The 17,591-nt window shown below is 54.6% G+C and overlaps 1 protein-coding gene and 1 long non-coding RNA gene across 21 annotated transcripts in view; one reads left to right on the top strand and one right to left on the bottom strand.

Annotated features, from left to right (window-relative positions):
* DNM1 (dynamin 1) overlaps positions 1-12,476 on the bottom strand; it is a 47,767-nt gene extending 35,291 nt beyond the window's left edge. For 11 of the 20 annotated variants that reach the window (XR_011569444.1, XR_011569437.1, XR_011569439.1 and 8 more), the window contains exon 1: positions 12,215-12,476. Coding sequence is in view for 13 of the 20 variants with exons in the window: in XM_019970923.2 (XP_019826482.2) it covers positions 12,215-12,375 (161 nt within the window). In the remaining 7 variants the exon portion in view is untranslated. The remainder of the gene's footprint in view (positions 1-12,214) is intronic. The other 9 variants (XM_019970928.2, XM_070799336.1, XM_070799337.1 and 6 more) reach the window with 1 other exon arrangement.
* Positions 12,477-12,669: 193 nt separating this feature from the next.
* LOC139185853 (uncharacterized) lies at positions 12,670-16,153 on the top strand. Its single transcript, XR_011569436.1, has 2 exons — positions 12,670-13,910; positions 14,859-16,153. It is a non-coding gene; the product is annotated as an uncharacterized lncRNA (long non-coding RNA).
* The last annotated feature ends 1,438 nt before the right edge of the window (positions 16,154-17,591 follow it).

Below are 17,591 nucleotides of genomic sequence, written 5' to 3'. Positions count from 1 at the left end.
CTGCTACGAAGAGTAGGCCCTTATCACTGCAGCTAGAGAAAGCCCGCGGGCAGCAGTGAAAACCCAATGGAACCAAAAATAAATAATAAAAGCGAACTGAATCCCCAAGTCCTCAAAAAGTGCTCTCATATGGAGAAGATAACTTTACGGATGAGGTAACCAAGGCCTCAGAGAGGTGAAATGACTCATTCAAAGTCACCCAGTCAGGAATGGCAGAACCGGGGAATCAAACCCACTGCTGTCGGACCCCAGAGCCTGGGAACTTTCCCATCAAACTCTGCTGCCCTCTAAACCTGAGGAGCCAGACTTGGCTTTTTATGTAATTCAATTAAATTCAGTGTAGAACATATTTGGGAGCAGCTGCTCTGTGCCAGGCCCTGTGCTGGGCCCGGGGGATGGGAGGTGATGAGTCAGACGGTTCCCACCCCAAGGCACTCACAGCGTGGTGGGAGAGACAGACAAGTAAACAGATAATGTGATGCAGTGTGACATGTGCTGGAATGGAGGTGCACCAGGCAGCACAGAGGGGGCGGTGGTTAACTGGGGGGGGAGGGACTTCCTGTCTCTGTCTTTACCCCTTACTCGTTGACTTCTTTGCAAGGGTGACCCTCTAGTACTTGGGACCCGCCCCCCAGGACTAGAGAGATAGGGCATCTCAGCTCACAGAGGCTGGGGAGGATATGGGGACCTGGGGTCTACCTTCTTCCCCACCTTCTCCTCACCCAGCAATACCATGGCAACAGTGGTTGCCATGGAAACTGCAGGCAGGGCTGGAAAGGATGGGACTCCCCACAGAGAGCCCCTCCCCAGGCAGAGACATGAACCTTCCCTGGAGCTCTAGCCTGAGAGCACCACCCCCCCTCACCCCTTTCCTGCACAGATGGACCCACTTGGCCCTGGCAGGCCTGAGGGGTGGAGGTCCCTGAGGTGCCACATAGAGGGTGTGGGGAACCCAGAGCCCAGCTGGAGGGGTGATCAGGGGTCTGGGCCAGCCTGCTCCGAGTTGCTGCCTCCCAGGGCTACTTAAAGGACAAGCAGCTTATGGGAAGCAGAGATTAGAGCACAGAGCATGTGTGGGAGCAGTGCCTACTCAGACCCAGATTTCCCAGGCTGGGGTGGGGATGGGTGCCCAGGTGGCGAGGGGCCCCATCTTGGCCCTGGCCCAGGCTCTCAGAATTCCCTGGGTGGCTTGTTCAAATGCACATTCCTCAGACAGGCTGGGTTAGAATCTTCAGGGTTGGGGGGCGCAGGGGAGGGGAGGAGGGCATCTGGATTCTAAACACAATCCCCATGTTCCCATCAAGTTTAAGGCTCCTGGCTCGGTGACGAGGAACCAGCGCCAGGCAGAGGCCCTGGGTTCGAGTCCTGACTTGGCCATTCCCCAGCCTGGTGCCCCTGGGCAAGTTGCTTCACCCTCAGGGCCTCAGGGTCCTCAGTTGTAAACCACATGATCTAAAGGAGGCATCATAAATGACCACACGTGGCTGCACAATGATTCCTAGAGCCTTAGCCCATGCCTGGAACACAGTGGGCACTCAGCAGCTGGAGGGGGCTGCCAAGGAGAGCCTCCTGTCCTCAGCCCCCCTCCTTCGGAGAATCCTCCCAAAATTCAGCAAGGAATCCAAGATCCTGAAGAACCGTCTGCCTCACCTCCTCCAGGCACTGAATTGGATCTCAGGATCCTGACCACATAATGTTGGCTAGAAACGATGGACCTCAAGGAAGAGGAGTTTTCAGAGAACATCTCATTCCCTGTCATTGTCCAGGGGGTAGGATGGAGGCCCAGAGATGGGCAGGGAGCTGTGAGGCCGCACAGCAATGGAAGGGATGGCTGAGATGGGCCCAGGACCCGGAAGCCTGCTTCTCAGCTAGGCTCATGCCTGGACAGGCAGTGATGAGCACAGCTGTTCCCACATCCAGACTCAGTGCCTCACTGGCCGCTGGATTCTCACGCTGGGCACAGGATTCTCATGCTGGGCACAGGATGGGCTATCGTAGGGGCTCAGGCAACCCTGGAAGGAGCAAGCATGGCTGAGCAACTCCACAGCTTCCTCCTTTCACCTGGACAGACTGCCCCATACCCTCAGTTAAAGTGCCCCCTGGGGACTTCCTGGTGGTCCAGTGGTAGGGGGCCTGGGTTCGATCCTTGATCAGGGAACTAGATCCCACATGCCACAACTAAACGATGACCCCCTTGGCTGCAACTAAGACCTGGTGCAGAAAAATAAATAAATATTAAAAAAATAATAAGGTGTCCCCTGGCGCCTTCGCACTGGAGATTCGGGCCTGATCTGGTCTCCCGCCAGAGCCACCTCTGCACCTCCCACTAAGCTCCTGGTTTGCCCAAGAGAGGACAGAACAGGTGCTCAGAGAAAAGTGTGCCAGGCCCACCAGCCTCGACTGACGTGTGGGAGGGGTGGATGGGGACATGCCAGCTCCTCCCACTCATTTTGGACAGATGGTGGTTTCCTGGGGAGGCCTTGTCTTGCCATCTGCAGAGGTACCTTCAAACCTGAAGCCCAGGGGGGATGAAATAAACACATCTCACCACCTCCAGGCACCACATACGGCCTATCTGAACTGGCACTGTCACCCCAGAGGGGCCTGGAGGAATTATACCCAGAGCTGCCACTCCTAGTCTGACAACTGCTCTGGGACCCTGGTTCCCAAGTCCTGCTGAGCTCAAATACCACCAGAAAGTAGCATGCTTGGGCTGGCGTGCGCCCAGCGGTGGTCATCCTTGTAAGTCTCTTGTTTCCTGGACTCTGATGTCAGACAGGCCCGGCATTGGATGTCTGAGCTGTGTGACTATGGATAAATCATCAGACGTCTCTGAATCTCAGTTTCCTTATCAGCAAAATGGGTTTCTGCGAGGCCTATATAACTTAATGTCTGTACTCAGGCATGGTAGCAATGACGAGAAATAAAAGTTGAGGGAGCTGAGCACACAGCCTGGGTTCCCAGGACCATGTCATCAATTGATGCTGCAGGGAGGGAGCTGGAAGATAGGTTTCCTGGGGGCTGGCCAGAAGAGTGGGTGGAGGCCAGAATATTTCCAGCCCAATCTTGCCTTGGAAGTGGAAGGGAAGGGGCCCAACAGACTGTGAGGTGCCTTCTGAAGCAGGGAGCCAGGGTGGAGGCGAGGGAGTGGGTGGGCCAAGAAATACAGTGGGGAGGAGGTGAGACTGCCCCCAGGCAACAAGTCCCTCTCTGTTCCTGCCGCCCCAGGAGGCCCTGGGCTGGCCCATGTCACACAGCCCATGAATTTCCAGCTGAGGTTTAAAGATTTCAGGGCAGCCCTGGCCTTAGCTTCCCCTGGTATTCTAATGTCCTGAGAGCAGGGCCTGGGTTGGCCCTCTTTACCACGGTATTCCCAGCACCCAGCTTGGAGCCTGGCACGGAGCAGGCGTTCGGGACACCCTTGTTGGCCAAAAGACTGATTGGAAGGAGTTTCTCCAATTTTCCCATCACCGCCCTCATTGTACAGATGTGGAAACTGAGGCATAAGAAAGAGGGTCGCCCAAGCTCACAATGCGAGTTGGTGACAGGGTAAGACTGGTGCCCTGGGCCCTGGATTCCAAGCCTGGCACTCTCCCCACAACAACCATTCTTCAATATTAAAGAAAACATGCCATCTTGCTTTTCACCTTATCCTTCCATCCCTCCTACCATTCTTCTTTGCCTCTTTCCTTCCTCCCTCCCTGTCTTCCTCCCCCCTCCCTCCCTTTCTTTCAAGTGTTGATGACTTTATACTTTCAAAACGGAAACGATTTCTTCTGCTCCTGCTTTAAAAAAATCATATGCTCTCTCATTAAATTTTTTTTCAGAAAATACATAAGATGTTGAAAAAATAAAAAGCCACCATCACCCCCAACACCTGGGCCTCAGCATTGTAAACATTTTTATCACTTATAAGAACAGTCATGGCAAACCCTGATGGATTGTTGATTGCTGGCCAAGGATGCTTCCGGGGGCTCTGAAATCTGCATCGTCACGAGGTTTCTTTCGGGGGTGATGGAAGTGGTCTAAAATTGGATTGTGATGATGGTTGCACAAATATGCTAAAAATCGTTGAAGTGTGCACTAAAGATGGGCGAATCTTACAGCATGTAAATTCTACCTTAATAAAGTTGTTTAAGAAACCTGCAGCCTCTTGATTGATGCTCAAACGGCTGTGTGAGGTTGGCATGGCCAGTTTTCCCAACTTGAAGGGGAATAAACAGGCTCAGAGAGACAAAGTCAGGTGCCCCTCATGGACCCGGGCTCTGAGCCACACTTGGGTAGCAGCTCTGTCTAACAGTTCAGCATGGACTTTTCCCAAGTCGCTCAATATGGAGTTACTTCCGGATCCTCATTTCTTTCATTTATTTCTCTGTGCTGGGTCTTTGTTGCAGCATGCAAACTCTTAGTTGTGGCATGTGGGATATAGTCCCCAGACCAGGGATCAAACCCGAGTCGCCTGCATTGGGAGCACAGAGTCTTAGCCACTGGACCACCAGGGAAGTCCCTGGCTTGTTATTTCTTACCACAAACAGCCTGAGGTGAAGGACTCTCAGCTCCACTAAATGATCTCCCTGCTCTGAACCTCAGTTTCCCCATCCATGAAATGGGACACAATACAGCAGCTCCCTCCTATGGCCAATGAGGGGATGTCTCGAGACCCTGACTGTAGAAGGATCTAACTAGCAGACTGCCCATTGGTGCTGTCGTGAGTCACCTGAGTGCCCATCCTGGGCTTGGTGCCTACATGTGCCAGGGAGCATTGCATTCACCTGCTGAGATGTTTCTCCTCTTCTGGGCTGGTGGCCTCATTTCCCTGTGCTAAGATTGGGGACAAAAGAGTGGCACAGTGATAAACAGGTAAAACGTTCATAATAACCTTGGTTGGATCTCCTCTGCCAGGAGCTCTCAGCCCAAGGTCAAGGGCCTCTTTCTTCCTCTGTGGTCCCTCATTCTGGGAGAAAACTGAGTCCTGCCCCACACGTCAAGGTCACGGGCTCGAGGGTGGTCAGGGAAGGCATCCTAGAGGAGGTGTTGGCTGATGTGAGATCTGGAGGTTGAGCCAGTGAAGGAAGAAGACAGAGGTGGGGTGAGGCACCTTCCTGGCAGAGAGAATAGGAGAGTGAGGGAGAGGGACAGCCCATTTCCGCATGAGCTGTAAGATACTTAGGTGGCCCCCGGAGGGGAAGCCCAGCTGGGTACGGCCAGCCTCAGGGGCCCAGCTCAGGAGATAAGGCCCTGCTTGGAGGGCAGGGAGCTAAGAAGGGCTTCAAGCAGAGGCATCGGATTGGGAAGCCCTAGAAAGTTCTGAGTTGCCCGACGGAGAATAGCAAGAGAGGAGTCTGTCCTGGGTGTTGGGTAGGACAAAGGTGATGATGGCCCAGGCACAGAAGGGATGGACTCGGGCAACACCCGCAGGGTCTGTAGGCCGCACTGGATGGAGAGGATGCGAGAGGAGCTGGGACCCGACCCCGGGCCTCTGGCTGGGGCACTGGGAGGGCGACAGAGGATGAGCTGGTTGGATGGCATCACCGATTCAATGGACACGAGCTTGGGCAAACTCTGGGAGATGGTGAGGGACAGGGAGGCCTGATGTGCTGTGGTCTGTGGGCTTGCAAAGAGTCAGACACGACTTGGTGACTGAACAACAACATAGGAATTCCAAGTTGCTAGAGCTGACTGCTGCAAACGGTTGGTACTCCTTAGCCAGAGTTCAGTCCAGGAAGGGGGCAAGAGTGCCCGAGAGACAACCAGGAGAGCAGAGGAGGAGAAGCCAAGGCGTATGGAGAGGCACGCACGGGGGTTGGGGTGAAGAGGGTGGACATTCACATGGAGACAGAAGACCCATGCTGGTTCCTGTCCTGCCTCCGATGCACCGCTGTGTGACTTCAGGCAGGTCCCTTACCCTCTCTGTGCCATTTCACCACTTGAAAACGGGATGATGCTCCTCCTGCTAAGAGGTTGCTGGTTCCAAGAAGACGATAAGCAGCACTGCCCTTGGGCCTGGGGGCTCGGGGCCCTGACCTTGGGCCCCATCCTTGCTGGGATCTCTGGCCTCACCTTCCCATGAAGCAAGGGGTTCCTGGGGATGGAGGGAAGGTGCCCAGCTGGAGCCTGTGCACCCCTCCTTGTCACTGTTGTTTTGGTTGCTCAGTCAAGCCTGACTCTTTGCGACCCCATGGACTGTGGCCGCCAGGCTCTCTGTCTATGGGATTTCCCAGGCAAGAATGCTGGAGTGGGTTGCCATTTCCTCCTTCAGGGGATCTTCCTGACCCAGGGATCAAACCCGGATCTCCTGCACTGGCAGGTGGATTCTCTGCCACTGAGCCACCAGGGAGGCTCCTGTGCAGCCCTCCTAGGCCACACTTAAGTGCCCTGGAACTTTCTCTCAGTCTCAAGTGTACCTCTAGGTTCTTTCCCACCTGTGGGCTGCCCTCAGTGCGAGGAGGCAACCTCGAGGCTAAGGCTGATAGAGCTGGAAGATGAGGGCAGCCCGGGGAGTCCCTACCCCGTCTCAGAACTGAGGAGTCTGAAATTCTAAATTCCACACCATCCTGCCAGGTTGCTTTGAAGGTGTGTTTGTCAAGGTGGGAGGGCAGAACACACTGTAGTTAGCAATTCCTTAGCTTGATTTATAACGGGAATATTTAGACATACGGCACGTGGGCTCCACTTCTGCCTCCTGTTCCAGGCCTGGTAGCACCGCCTCAGTGACTGGCAGCCTCTGCTCCCACCTGACCCCTCTGCACTGGCCTGCCTGTGTCCCCTCCCTGTTTCTGACCCTCCGACCCCAGCCAAGGCAGGGAAACTCGATTCTCCTGACGCCGGGATCAGATGCTGTCTGCCAGAGTCACCTTTCATTCCCAGTTCCTTGGGGCCACTGGGTGGGGCAGGGGGTTGGAGAAGACGTCCTCTGGCAGGGATGGGCACACAGGTCTGGCTGAGGGCATGTGCCAGGAGCATGCTCTGGGCAGGGAGGGGCACAGCATCATGGTCTCTCTGGGTCGGGGTGTCTGAAGGGCCCAAAGCGCCTCCCAGACCAGCCTGATCTCATTGCGATCTCTGTTCCTCACTGCCCTTCTCTCCTCCGGGTTCCACCCCTGGCTTTCCTCAGGGGGGACCCTGCTCCTGGAGTGGTTCACTCTTTTGCCTGACCAAGTCCTATTTTCGCTCAGGTACAGACCTAACTGCTCAGATGCCTTCTCTGGCCCCCTGACGACTCCTGCTCCCTACAACATCAGGCTCCTGGTACCCTTCTTCAAACCCACAACATAAGAGCTGTTTGTGTAATGCAGCCTCTGTCTGTCCCGCTCAGCTGTGAGTCCCCCGAGGACAGGGATGGGTCTGGCTTGTTCACAGCTCTATCCTCAGGGCCTGGCGCACTGCAAGTGCCAAGGAGATGTCAGTTCCCTCCGCCCCTCTACTTGCGATGTCTCAATTATGTCCTAATCCTCTTTGGCCTCAGTCTCCGAATCTGGGAAATGGGATGTAGCCTGAAGTGTTCAGAGGAAGAGACAGATTCTAGTAGTCTGTCCCCCATGGCAGGGGCTGGGGCTGACCAAGAGAAGGGCTCTCAGAGGCCAGAGACTGGCACAAGGTCTGTGCTGGGACCAGAATGCAGACACGGGGGATTGACAGGAGGCAGGGGGCCTGAGCAAAAGGCTTCCCAGCTGGCTCAGGGGTAAAGAATCTGCCTGCCAACACAGGAGCCATAGGAGATGCTGGTTCGATCCCCGGGTTGGGAAGATCCCCAGGCTGCAGTCAGTCCATGGGGTTGCAAAGAGTTAGACACGACTCAGTGACTGACCAACAACTCAGTAAGCCTGAGCTGGGGTAGGCAGAGTCAGCAGAGGAAACCAAAACCCTATCCCCCAGGCTGCCCTTTGGACTCTGGGCAGAGGCTCACTCACCAGGCTCCCTGCCCCACCTGCATCCTTGCCTCTCCTCCCAGCTGGTATCTATGCCCAGGCAGGAACAGAATGGGCACATCCTCTGGGCCAGACCTGACCCTGAGTGCTTTACGGGCATGATGTCAACACTCGCCACAGTCCCTTGATGGAGGTGCTATTATTATCCCCATTTTACAGATGAGGAAGTAGCAGCTGGGCAGGGTTTAAAAAACATGCCCAAGTTTGCCCAGAGTGTAAGTACCAGAGCTAAACTGCAAACCCAGGTCTGATTCCAGAGCCTGAGCACTCAGCCCCTCTGTCACACTCCTGCTGGCCCTGGCCTGCCCGGGGGGCCAAACAGGAGGGAAGATGGGCAGTGCCCGATGGTCAGCATGCCTGGGCCTCAGAGTGAGTGAGGCCAGGGGTGCTGGAGCCTGGAAGCCTATCCCAGGACACCTGACTTGGTGCCGGATGGGTATAGTGGGGAGGGGTCACGCAGCTGGGGGCAGATGAAGGGAAACCTGGGGCCCCAGACATCTGCTCAGAAAGTGCTGGGGTGTCCGGGGGCCCACGCACACTCCACTGTCTGCGCTCACCATCGAGATGATCTCATCTATGCTCACGACTTGACATCCCATCTCTTCCAAATTTATATTTCCAGCCTGCCTTCCCTCTGAGCTTCCGACTTCCATCACCACACTGCCCACCTGACATCTCAGACTCAATGAGTTCAAAACCAAACTCCTGATCTTATCCCCCGACCCCCAGCCTGCTCCTCCCAGATTCCGTTAATGGTACCAATGCCCACCAGGGTCGAGGTGCTAAAGTCATCCTGGATTCTTCTTTCCTTACCTTCTACATCTCATCCCCCGGCAGGTTTTGTGGGACCATCCTCCAAAATACATCCTGAACTCCACCGTTCTCCCCTTCTTTCTGCTAACGCCCTGGTCCAGCCCCTCTTTGCCCAGCGCAGCAGCCTCTGCTCCTGTTTCCTGTCCCCCTTCCCAAGTCACACACATGCTGGAAGCAGCTCAAGTCATTCCACTACTTATGAGCTTCTGATAATAATGAAAACAAACGTAGTTCCTCAGCTTAATCTGAGGCCCCTGCCTACCTCTCCCATGCTGTGTTCACTTTGCTCACCAAACACCAGCCACAGCGCTTCCTTTCTGTTCTTCAGATACCAAATTCGTTACTGCCCCAGGGCTTTTGCATGTGCTGTTCCATCAGCCTAGAATGCTTCTCCCCAAATAGTCACATGACTTCTTGTCCCTCAGTTCTCATCTCAGATGCCACGGATTCCCAGACACCTTCTCTGACCTCCCTGTGGAAAGTGGCCCTTTTCACTCCTAGCGTTGACTATGGCCCCCAGTTTTCTTCTTCACGTACATCTGCTGGATGGCTGAATGAATCAACCTCAGTCTTCCTTTCTGTAAAAGGGAGACAAAGAAAAAGCATAGACCCAGAGCAGCCCTGCCAGGGTCCTGGGCAGCTGCCTGGGCCACCGCCACTGCAGAGATGACAACAGGGCCCTCTTGGGTGCCCGGAAGCCTGGAGCAGCCTCTGCTTCCTCTGATATATTTTCCACTTCCTCTCCATGGGGGGTTGACTCCCGGGAAACCCCAGGAGATAGGGCGGCTGTTACCATGCACACGGGTCTGGGGACCTGGTCCAGGGTGGAGAGGTGGGGATCCATGGCGAGGCAGACTGTGGGGACCCCAGTGGACCTGTGTCCCACTCCAGTCCTGGTCTCCTCACTAGCTTTCATGAGAATCAATTGATGCATTCCCATGCATGCCACTGCATGCTGGGCCCCTACTCTGCCCCAGACCTGCAGTATCCTCCCTGAGTATCCTCCCATGGGGCCGCAGTCAAAGGCTATTGGATTGTGGAGGGCAACGAGAGGGTCCAAGCCTCTGGGGGCAGAGTCTGAATCTCACTTGACCCCTCAACAAGCTAACAGTTGCAGAAGTCAGCTGTGGCTGGCCTGCTGTGCTGTCTACCCCAGGTACCTCTCTCGGTTGGATGGTGGACTCCGAGAGGGCAGTGGCTAGGTCTCCTGGCCCACACAAGCCCCAAACCTAACTGAACATCAATATCTCCCTTCCATGTGTCTATAAAAGGGGGCTTTTACACTCGTGAACTTGCTGGAGCCCCATACCCATGTCTCAGGAAGGCAGGGCAGCAGCTGGCAGTAGGCCCATTCCTCAGATGGGGAAAGTGGGGGCCCATGCAGCTGCACGTCCCTGTGTTCACTGCTGAGTTGGGCTCTTAGAGGTGGTGCGGGCCCCAGATTGGAGCCTGACAGACACGGTCCTTCTTGGCCCTGTGACCTTGGACAGGGTCTCTAACCTCAGTGCCTCAGTTTCCTCCCCTGCAGGGTGGTCATCACAGTACCCACCTCACGGGGCTCTTGTGACCTGTCCCATATAGCCTGGCAGGAGGCACAGGGGAAGGGCCCGGCAGACGGTGGCTGAGGTCAGCTGCCCTCTGGTGCCCCCTGCCCAGAGCACGCAGCAGGCACGGAGCATGCGTGAGTAGAGGGGGGAAAGGCGGGCCTGTGGTTTGTACCCTGAAAAGTGCAGGATGTCCACGACTGTCATCTAAAGCATGATGGGCTCAGGGGCTGTATTACCTCCAGGGTCCTCCCACCCCCCTCGCTCTGACTGTCAGGCCATAGGGACAGGGACCATCTCTGTGTCTCTTGTCTGCATCTCTGCAGCTCTGGGGGAAGGTGGGGTCACATGAGCAGGAAAGAGGTTCTCTGGAAGCCCTTCCCTGGGAGACAGACGGCGCCCCCCCTGCTGATCAGATGGGCCCAGCCGCCCCCACAGTGGCTCTCCCACGTCCCACAGATACATCGTTCAGTGCAGTATCCTTCTCTCTCACCCCTGAGGCTGACACTGGGCCTTCCCAGGTCATTTGAGGCGCGGGGACAACCATCCAGTCTAATCGCCCATATTAGAGATGGGGAAACTGAGGCTCAGAGAGGGCAGTGACTCGCTGGAGATTTCACAGCAGAAATGGCTTGGGACCCAGGATGTCTCAGCCCAGAACTGCCATCCCTGGGATGGGGGGAGGAGGAAGCCCTCTCTGCCTGCCTCCCTCTCTGGCACAGGTCATCCGCTTCTTTACCCATGAAGGTCATTGGAAGAAAGCTAGGGTTTCTGAAGGAGGTGAGGAAGGCAGATGACAGAGTGGGGAGGTCAGCGGCAATTCTCTTGCCTCCTCCCTCAGTCTGCCCAGCCCCCCCAACTCCGCCTCCAGCCCCCCCGGGAGAGCGCCCGCCTCTCTCTCCTTCTCAGCCCCCGGAAAGCCCATCTCTGTCTCCCCTTCTTGGGGAGAGCCTGGGGGGTGGTCACGACCCTGCCTGCCTCCCTAAACCCAGGGCTCTTTGTCTTGGTGGTGGCCCCTGACTCCTTGCCACCTGGCCCTCCCGGCGCCTTGTGGGATCCGAGGCAGGAGGGGGATTAGGTCGTGCAAATGGCTCCCCCCACCCCTCCCAGCCAGCCCGCCTCCCTCCCTGTCTTAGTCATCTCTATACTCCACCGCTTTCTCCCTCCATTCCAATCCCTCTGCCAGGCCACGGGGAGGACGACACTGACAGGCGCCCCCCCTCTCCCCACCAACTCAGGGGCGGCGGCAGGGCAAGGGGCCGGCGGCTCGGGGAAGGCTCAGAGGCCCTGGCTCCCCCAACCCCTCTTCCTCATCCTGCAGTCGCGCCTCCCCCCTCTTCCGCGCTGCGCACGGATGGCGGCCGGAGCCGCAGAGGTGTGTGTGACGGGGGAGACTGTATCTGGTCCCCGATGCTCAAGGGGCCATGTCCTCTCCCAGGGGCGACGGGAGGGGTGTCCCCCCACCGCAGTCCAGGAATCCCCACGAGAGGAGGGGGAGCTGTCCACAGAGCCTGGGGGCACAGGCCCAGGGGTGCTGCCCGCTTCAAGAGACCCCCCCAGAACCGAGGGGAGTCATGCAGGCCCCTCGGTACCCATGAGGGGTTCGGGGTGGGGGAGCAGCCCTTTGCCCGGGTCTGCTGTCTTCCTAAAGGATGGAGCAGAGGAGGGGGGCGTGAGCCCGCGGCCGCAGGCTTGACGTTTGCAGCCCAGCGTGGGTGAGGGGGGTGGAGGGCGCTGCGCCCCCGAAGGGCTCTCGTCGCGGGGGAGGGCCGCCTCCTCGTTCTGGCTGGAGGTGGGGGCGGAGGGGGCCGAGCTGTCCGCCGTGCAGCGCCAGGGGCTCCAAGGTCCCGGCGCCGTCGGGGCCGGGTCCCGAGACCCGGAGGACCCGGGCGCGAGGAGTCCGCGTTCCCGGGGCGCGCCGCTTCCTACCTGCCTACGAAATTCTCGAGCACCGAGCTCTTGCCGGCGCTCTGGCCGCCCACCACGGCGATCTGCGGCAGGTCAAGGTCCGCGTTCTGGCCGATGGCGGAGAAGGCATCCTGCAGCCGGTTGACCAGCGGGATGAGATCCTCCATGCCACGGTTGCCCATGGCTGCGGCTGGCCCAGCAGGCTGCGATCCGGCCGCCGCTTGGGCTCCCGGCTTCGGCTCCGCGGATGCAGCAGCGCGCTCCGACGCTTTTCTGCGCCGCGGGTCCCCCCGCCCCTCGGGGATCGGAGCGCCGCGCTGCGCCGGGGTGCCGCGAGGGGGCGCCCGCAGCGCAGCGGGTCAGCAGCCGTGCGCAGGCGCCGCCCGTGGCACTATGGGGACTGTAGTTTTCAACTTCTGCGGCTTTTGGGGGCGCTCGAGCCGTGTCTGGGGGAGGCACAGATGCTGCATCGCACGTTATCTTTCCTGGAAACGGACAAGGTCTCCTAGGTGCCCTTAGTACCAGACCCCTTGGAGAGTAGTCGTGGCTGCCTCACTCCCTCTTACAGATGGGGAAACTGAGGCTTGAAGGCACGGCCTCCTCCAAGGTCAGTCTTCTGACCTTCAGTTTCACTCGGCTTCATTGCCTTCTACTTTAGGTTGTAACACTAATTTATCTCCTGCATTTCCCTTCCCGCCTTTGGGCCTCAATCTCCCTGTTTCTACAAGGAAAAGATATAGAGCATTAATTTAACAAATATTTACTGAACACGTACTGTAAGCCATATCCTGTTCTAGGCGTTAGAGATATAGCAGTAAACAAGACAGACCAGGTCTCTACCCTCATAGATCTTACAGTGGAGACAGACAGTAAATGAATAAACAGATAAAGGAAACAGTACAAGTGAAGATAGTGTATACTAATAATGACACGAGAAATAAACAGCATATAAAGAGTTCTCTTTAGCCTGGCAGGTTAGGAGGGTTCTCTGTGGAGGTGACAGTTGAGAAGAGACCTGAATGATGAGAAGTAGCTGCTGCTGCTGCTGCTAAGTCATTTCAGTCGTGTCCGACTCTGTGCGACCCCATAGACAGCAGCCCACCAGGAGAATCCACTGTCCCTGGGATTCTCCAGGCAAGAACACTGGAGTGGGTTGCCAGTTCCTTCTCCAATGCATGAAAGTTAAAAGTGAAAGTGAAGTTGCTCAGTCGTGTCCGACTCTTAGCGACCCCATGGACTGCAGCCTACCAGGCTCCTCCGTCCATGGGATTTTCCAGGCAAGAGTACTGGAGTGGGTTGCCATTGCCTTCTCCGAAAAGCAGCTAGCCAGGCCAAATGAACAGCAGGTACAAAGGCCCTGACACTTGGAAGGGCCTTCTTGGGACAGTTGGAACGTCTTGTCCTGGTAAGTGAAGTCTTCTCCCCAAACCATCAGGGTGGTGGTAAAACAGTAGGGCTCGAATCCAGGACTCTTGAAACCCTACCCTATTTATTTTTTTCACATAGAAAGACCATGGGACCCCAAGCCAAGCTGTCCACCTCTGCATTTAAGGAACCTAACTGGGACTTCCCACAAGGAGACTAGGGAAGAGAGAACAGAGAACAGAGAGAGAACCCTGGAGAACAGAGGAGCCTGGAGAGCTACAGTCCATGAGGTTGCAAAGAGTTGGACATGACTTCGAGACTGAGCAAAAACAGCAGCCCTGTTCTACTGGGGGTCAGTAGGTCACCATCTGTGAACAGAGTCGGGGCCACTGCTGGGAGATCAGTAGTCTGTAAATTGGAGACTGTGGTTCATTCACTCATTTAAGACATATTTATTAAGCCAGGAGCTTTGCTAGACCTCAGAGATAAAGCAGGGAGCAAAATGGATGAAGCCTTTACCTTCATGTGGCTTATAGTCTAGTAGAAAAAGAAGGACAAAGTACAAATGAGCCAATGAATATGACTGTCAGATAGTCATGAGTACTTTGGAAGACAAGAAAGCTGGAGAAGCTGGAGGTGGGGGCTGTGTTGCTGTTTTGCATATAGTGGTTGGAGGAGGATTCTGGGAAGGTAAAAATTTGAGCAGACCTGAAGGAAGTACGGGAGTAACCCATGTGGACATCTGGGGAACATCTGGGCAGAGAGGAAAAAGCGGATCCCATTCCAAGAGCATGACCTGGGTCTTAGATGAGCTGTGTGATCCAGGTTCCTCCGTATCTTGGAGCCTCAGTGATCTAATCTGGGTAATGGGGATAATGATAGACTGGAATGCCCGTGAAGGGCATGGCCCCGGCCTGAGGCTCAGGCGACCCTTATTAAACCACTGCTTTGAGAATGCTGATGATCACAACCTTCCAGAGAGCTGGATGTGGATGTGGAACTGCACATCCTGTGTGGCTGCTCCCAGCCAGCCCGTTGTTATGCTCTGAGAACCAGAGAGGGCAGAGATGAAGCCTGGATTGGTGCCATTCATTTATTTAGAGGGTGCCAGTTACACTCTGCCTAGAGGGGCGCCATTGTGGCTGGTTTGTTTTTCCTAATTACAGTAGAGAAACATATTGTATTAATCAGAATTTACACAGTATTTGAAAACTTCTGATCATCCTTCCACCCAGAGATAACCACTATTTAGAGTTTATTCTCTGGTTTATCCCATGTATATTCATTTTGTTTTTTACAGAAATGGGATCATACTATAAATCCTGTCTTGCTGAATCACCCATGCCAGACGAGCAGCCTGGATATCACCCTGAGTTGGTCAGAAATACACAATCTCATGCTTCACTCATGACCTGCTAGATCACAACCTGCATTTAACAAGAATCAAGAGCCCCGGAGATTCCTGTGCACAGGAATCTCATCAGAGCTGGAGAAGCTCTAATATATATTATTATATGCAACTTGTTTTTTTTTAGCAACAGTAAGTCTTTGAGGTCTCTCAGTGTAAGAACAGATTGGTCAAGTTCCTTGTTCGCAGATGCATAATTTCCCGCTGTTTAGTAGTGCTTTGGTTTTGTTCTCGGGTTCGGTGAAAATGATTGTGCCAGGCTTGAAGAATGGATGGATAAAATGCCACTTGGGGGTGTGTGTGTGGAGAAGGGTTGATGTTCTGGGCAGAGGAATCAGCATAAGCAAAGGCATGGAATCAGAAAGGAAATGAACCTGATATCTACACTGGCCTCATTCCCATGGGGCTTCCCAGGTGGCTCAGTGGTAAGGAAACCTCCTGCCAATGCAGAGGATGCAGGAGACAAAGGTTCAATCCCTGGGTCAGAAGATGCCCTGGAGGAGGAAATGGCAACCCACTCCAGGATTCTTGCCTGGGAAATCCCATGGACAGAGGAACCTGGCAGAGCTACAGTCCATGAGGTCAGAAAGAGTCGGACATGACAGCGACTGAGAGCACGCACACACACACACACACACACACACACACACACTCATTCCCACAGGGCTTGGTGAGGACCAAAGGAGGGATGCTGCAGGTGGTTCTCCCAGGTGCTGAGAAGCTGGGAGTCCCGAAGGCCAATGAGTTAAATGAGAGAAGTGGCTTTGACCCTCTATTTTGAGCCCTAACGAGGGAGAATTCTCTCTGGAGCCCTTGAAGCTGTAACCACCACTGTACTGGCAGATCAGCAACAGGAACACTCATTGGACATTTCTCCCTGGGCCAGATTACTGGGCTGAGAGAGTCAACCCTCAGGACGGGGGAGGAGTTCCTATTAGTTCTCCTTGACAGATGAAGCAACTGAGGCGCAAAGAAGAATGTGACTGAGGGCACAAAGCCAGAAAATGATGGAGTGAAGATGTGAATGGAGCTTGGTGAGACTCTGGGCTTCCATGTTTATAGCCTATACTGCACCAGCTGTTGTAATCTGCATGCTTTTAATGCACATGAAATGAAATGCTAGTCCCTTCTGATGGGGTTTTTGTTGGGCATACAGCAGGTGCTCAATAAATGCTGACTGTATTGAATTTCTCAGTGGCTTTATTATGCAGCACTTAGCCAAGCCATTATATTTAGTCATGACGTCTGCTCAGAGTCTGGCCCTTTGGATTCATTCATTCTTCAACAGGCTTTTAAAAAAAATGTTTACTTATGTATTTGGCTGTGCCAGGTCTCAGCTGTGGCACGTGGGGTCTTCAATCTTCGTTGCAGGTGTGATCTTTTTTTTCAGTTGCTGAATTCAGGATCTTTAGTTGTGGCATGTGGGATCTAGTTCCCTGACCAGGGATCAAGGCTGGGCCCCCTGCATTGGGAGCTTGGAGTCTTAGCCACTGGACCACCAGGGAAGTCCCTCTTCAACAGGTATTGATCAGGTACTTCATGCCAGGCCTCAAACAAGACATAAGGGGATGAAGAGGTTAGCAAGATGCAGAAGCTGAACCCTCCTAGAATGTGGATCACAGGGGAGAGAAAGACAAGAAAGTAGTCCAGGTGGATGAAGCCAAGACACCTGGCTGTGTCAGGCAAGGTCACTGTGGAAGCCAGCTGGGCCAGGCTGGGGCTCTACATAGTGCCTTTCTCCGTGTGGCTGGGGGCTGGGCACCAAGATTTCCCAGGGGCTTTGGGGCACCAGTGGTCCAGGCATCTGTGCTTGCACTGCCTCATCTTACAATGAGGAGCTCCCCATAAGTCTGGAACAAGGCACATACTCTTGTGTACTGAGGATCAAGGGTACAGTTCTGTTGCTAGACTGCCCAGTGTTCAAATCCCACGCCAACCACTATCTAACCCAGTGACCTTAGACAAGTCATTTCACCTACCTGGACCTCAGTTTCTGCATCTGCAAAAAGGGGATAAGACTATTAACTATCTCATAGGGTTATATGAGGAGGATTCAATGATGTAATAATTCAGAGAAAATATGAGAACAGTGCCTGAAACAGTGAATAATTAGAGCCACGATTACTGTGATTATAATCATCATTACCACTGTACTGTCTAAAGAAACTTCAACCTCATGAAGGTAGCAAAGGATGTCACCTCTTTTTTTTTTTAAATTTATTTTATTCATTTAGCAGTGCCGGGCCTTAGTTGTGGTATGAGAGATCTTTAGTTTCGGCATATGAACTCTGAATTGCAGCATGTGGGGTCTAGTTCCCTGAGCAGGGATTGAACCTGGGCTCCCTGCATTGGGAATGTGGAGTCTTAACCACTTGGCCAACAGGGAAGTCCTGGGCTGTCACCTCTTGGTGGGAAGGTTAAAGGATTGTAGACACGCCAGGATTTGTCCAGGAGAGACAGAGCTAGGTCTGGAGGCATGGACTGGGGGCCAACTCTATCCCTGGATGGCTCAGTTTGTGAGAATCTCAGGCCCCAGTGAGCCCTAGAGTCCAGTTATTCCCCATGTGGACAGAGAGCTTTGAGGATATATCTGACAATCAAGAAAGGCCTCTTGGGCTTCCTTGG

The sequence above is a fragment of the Bos indicus genome, chromosome 11 (assembly GCF_029378745.1).
Source record: "Bos indicus isolate NIAB-ARS_2022 breed Sahiwal x Tharparkar chromosome 11, NIAB-ARS_B.indTharparkar_mat_pri_1.0, whole genome shotgun sequence".
Taxonomy (NCBI): domain Eukaryota; kingdom Metazoa; phylum Chordata; class Mammalia; order Artiodactyla; family Bovidae; genus Bos; species Bos indicus.
Note: the sequence above shows the minus strand (reverse complement) of the source record. Positions and strands in the feature narration are given on the sequence as shown.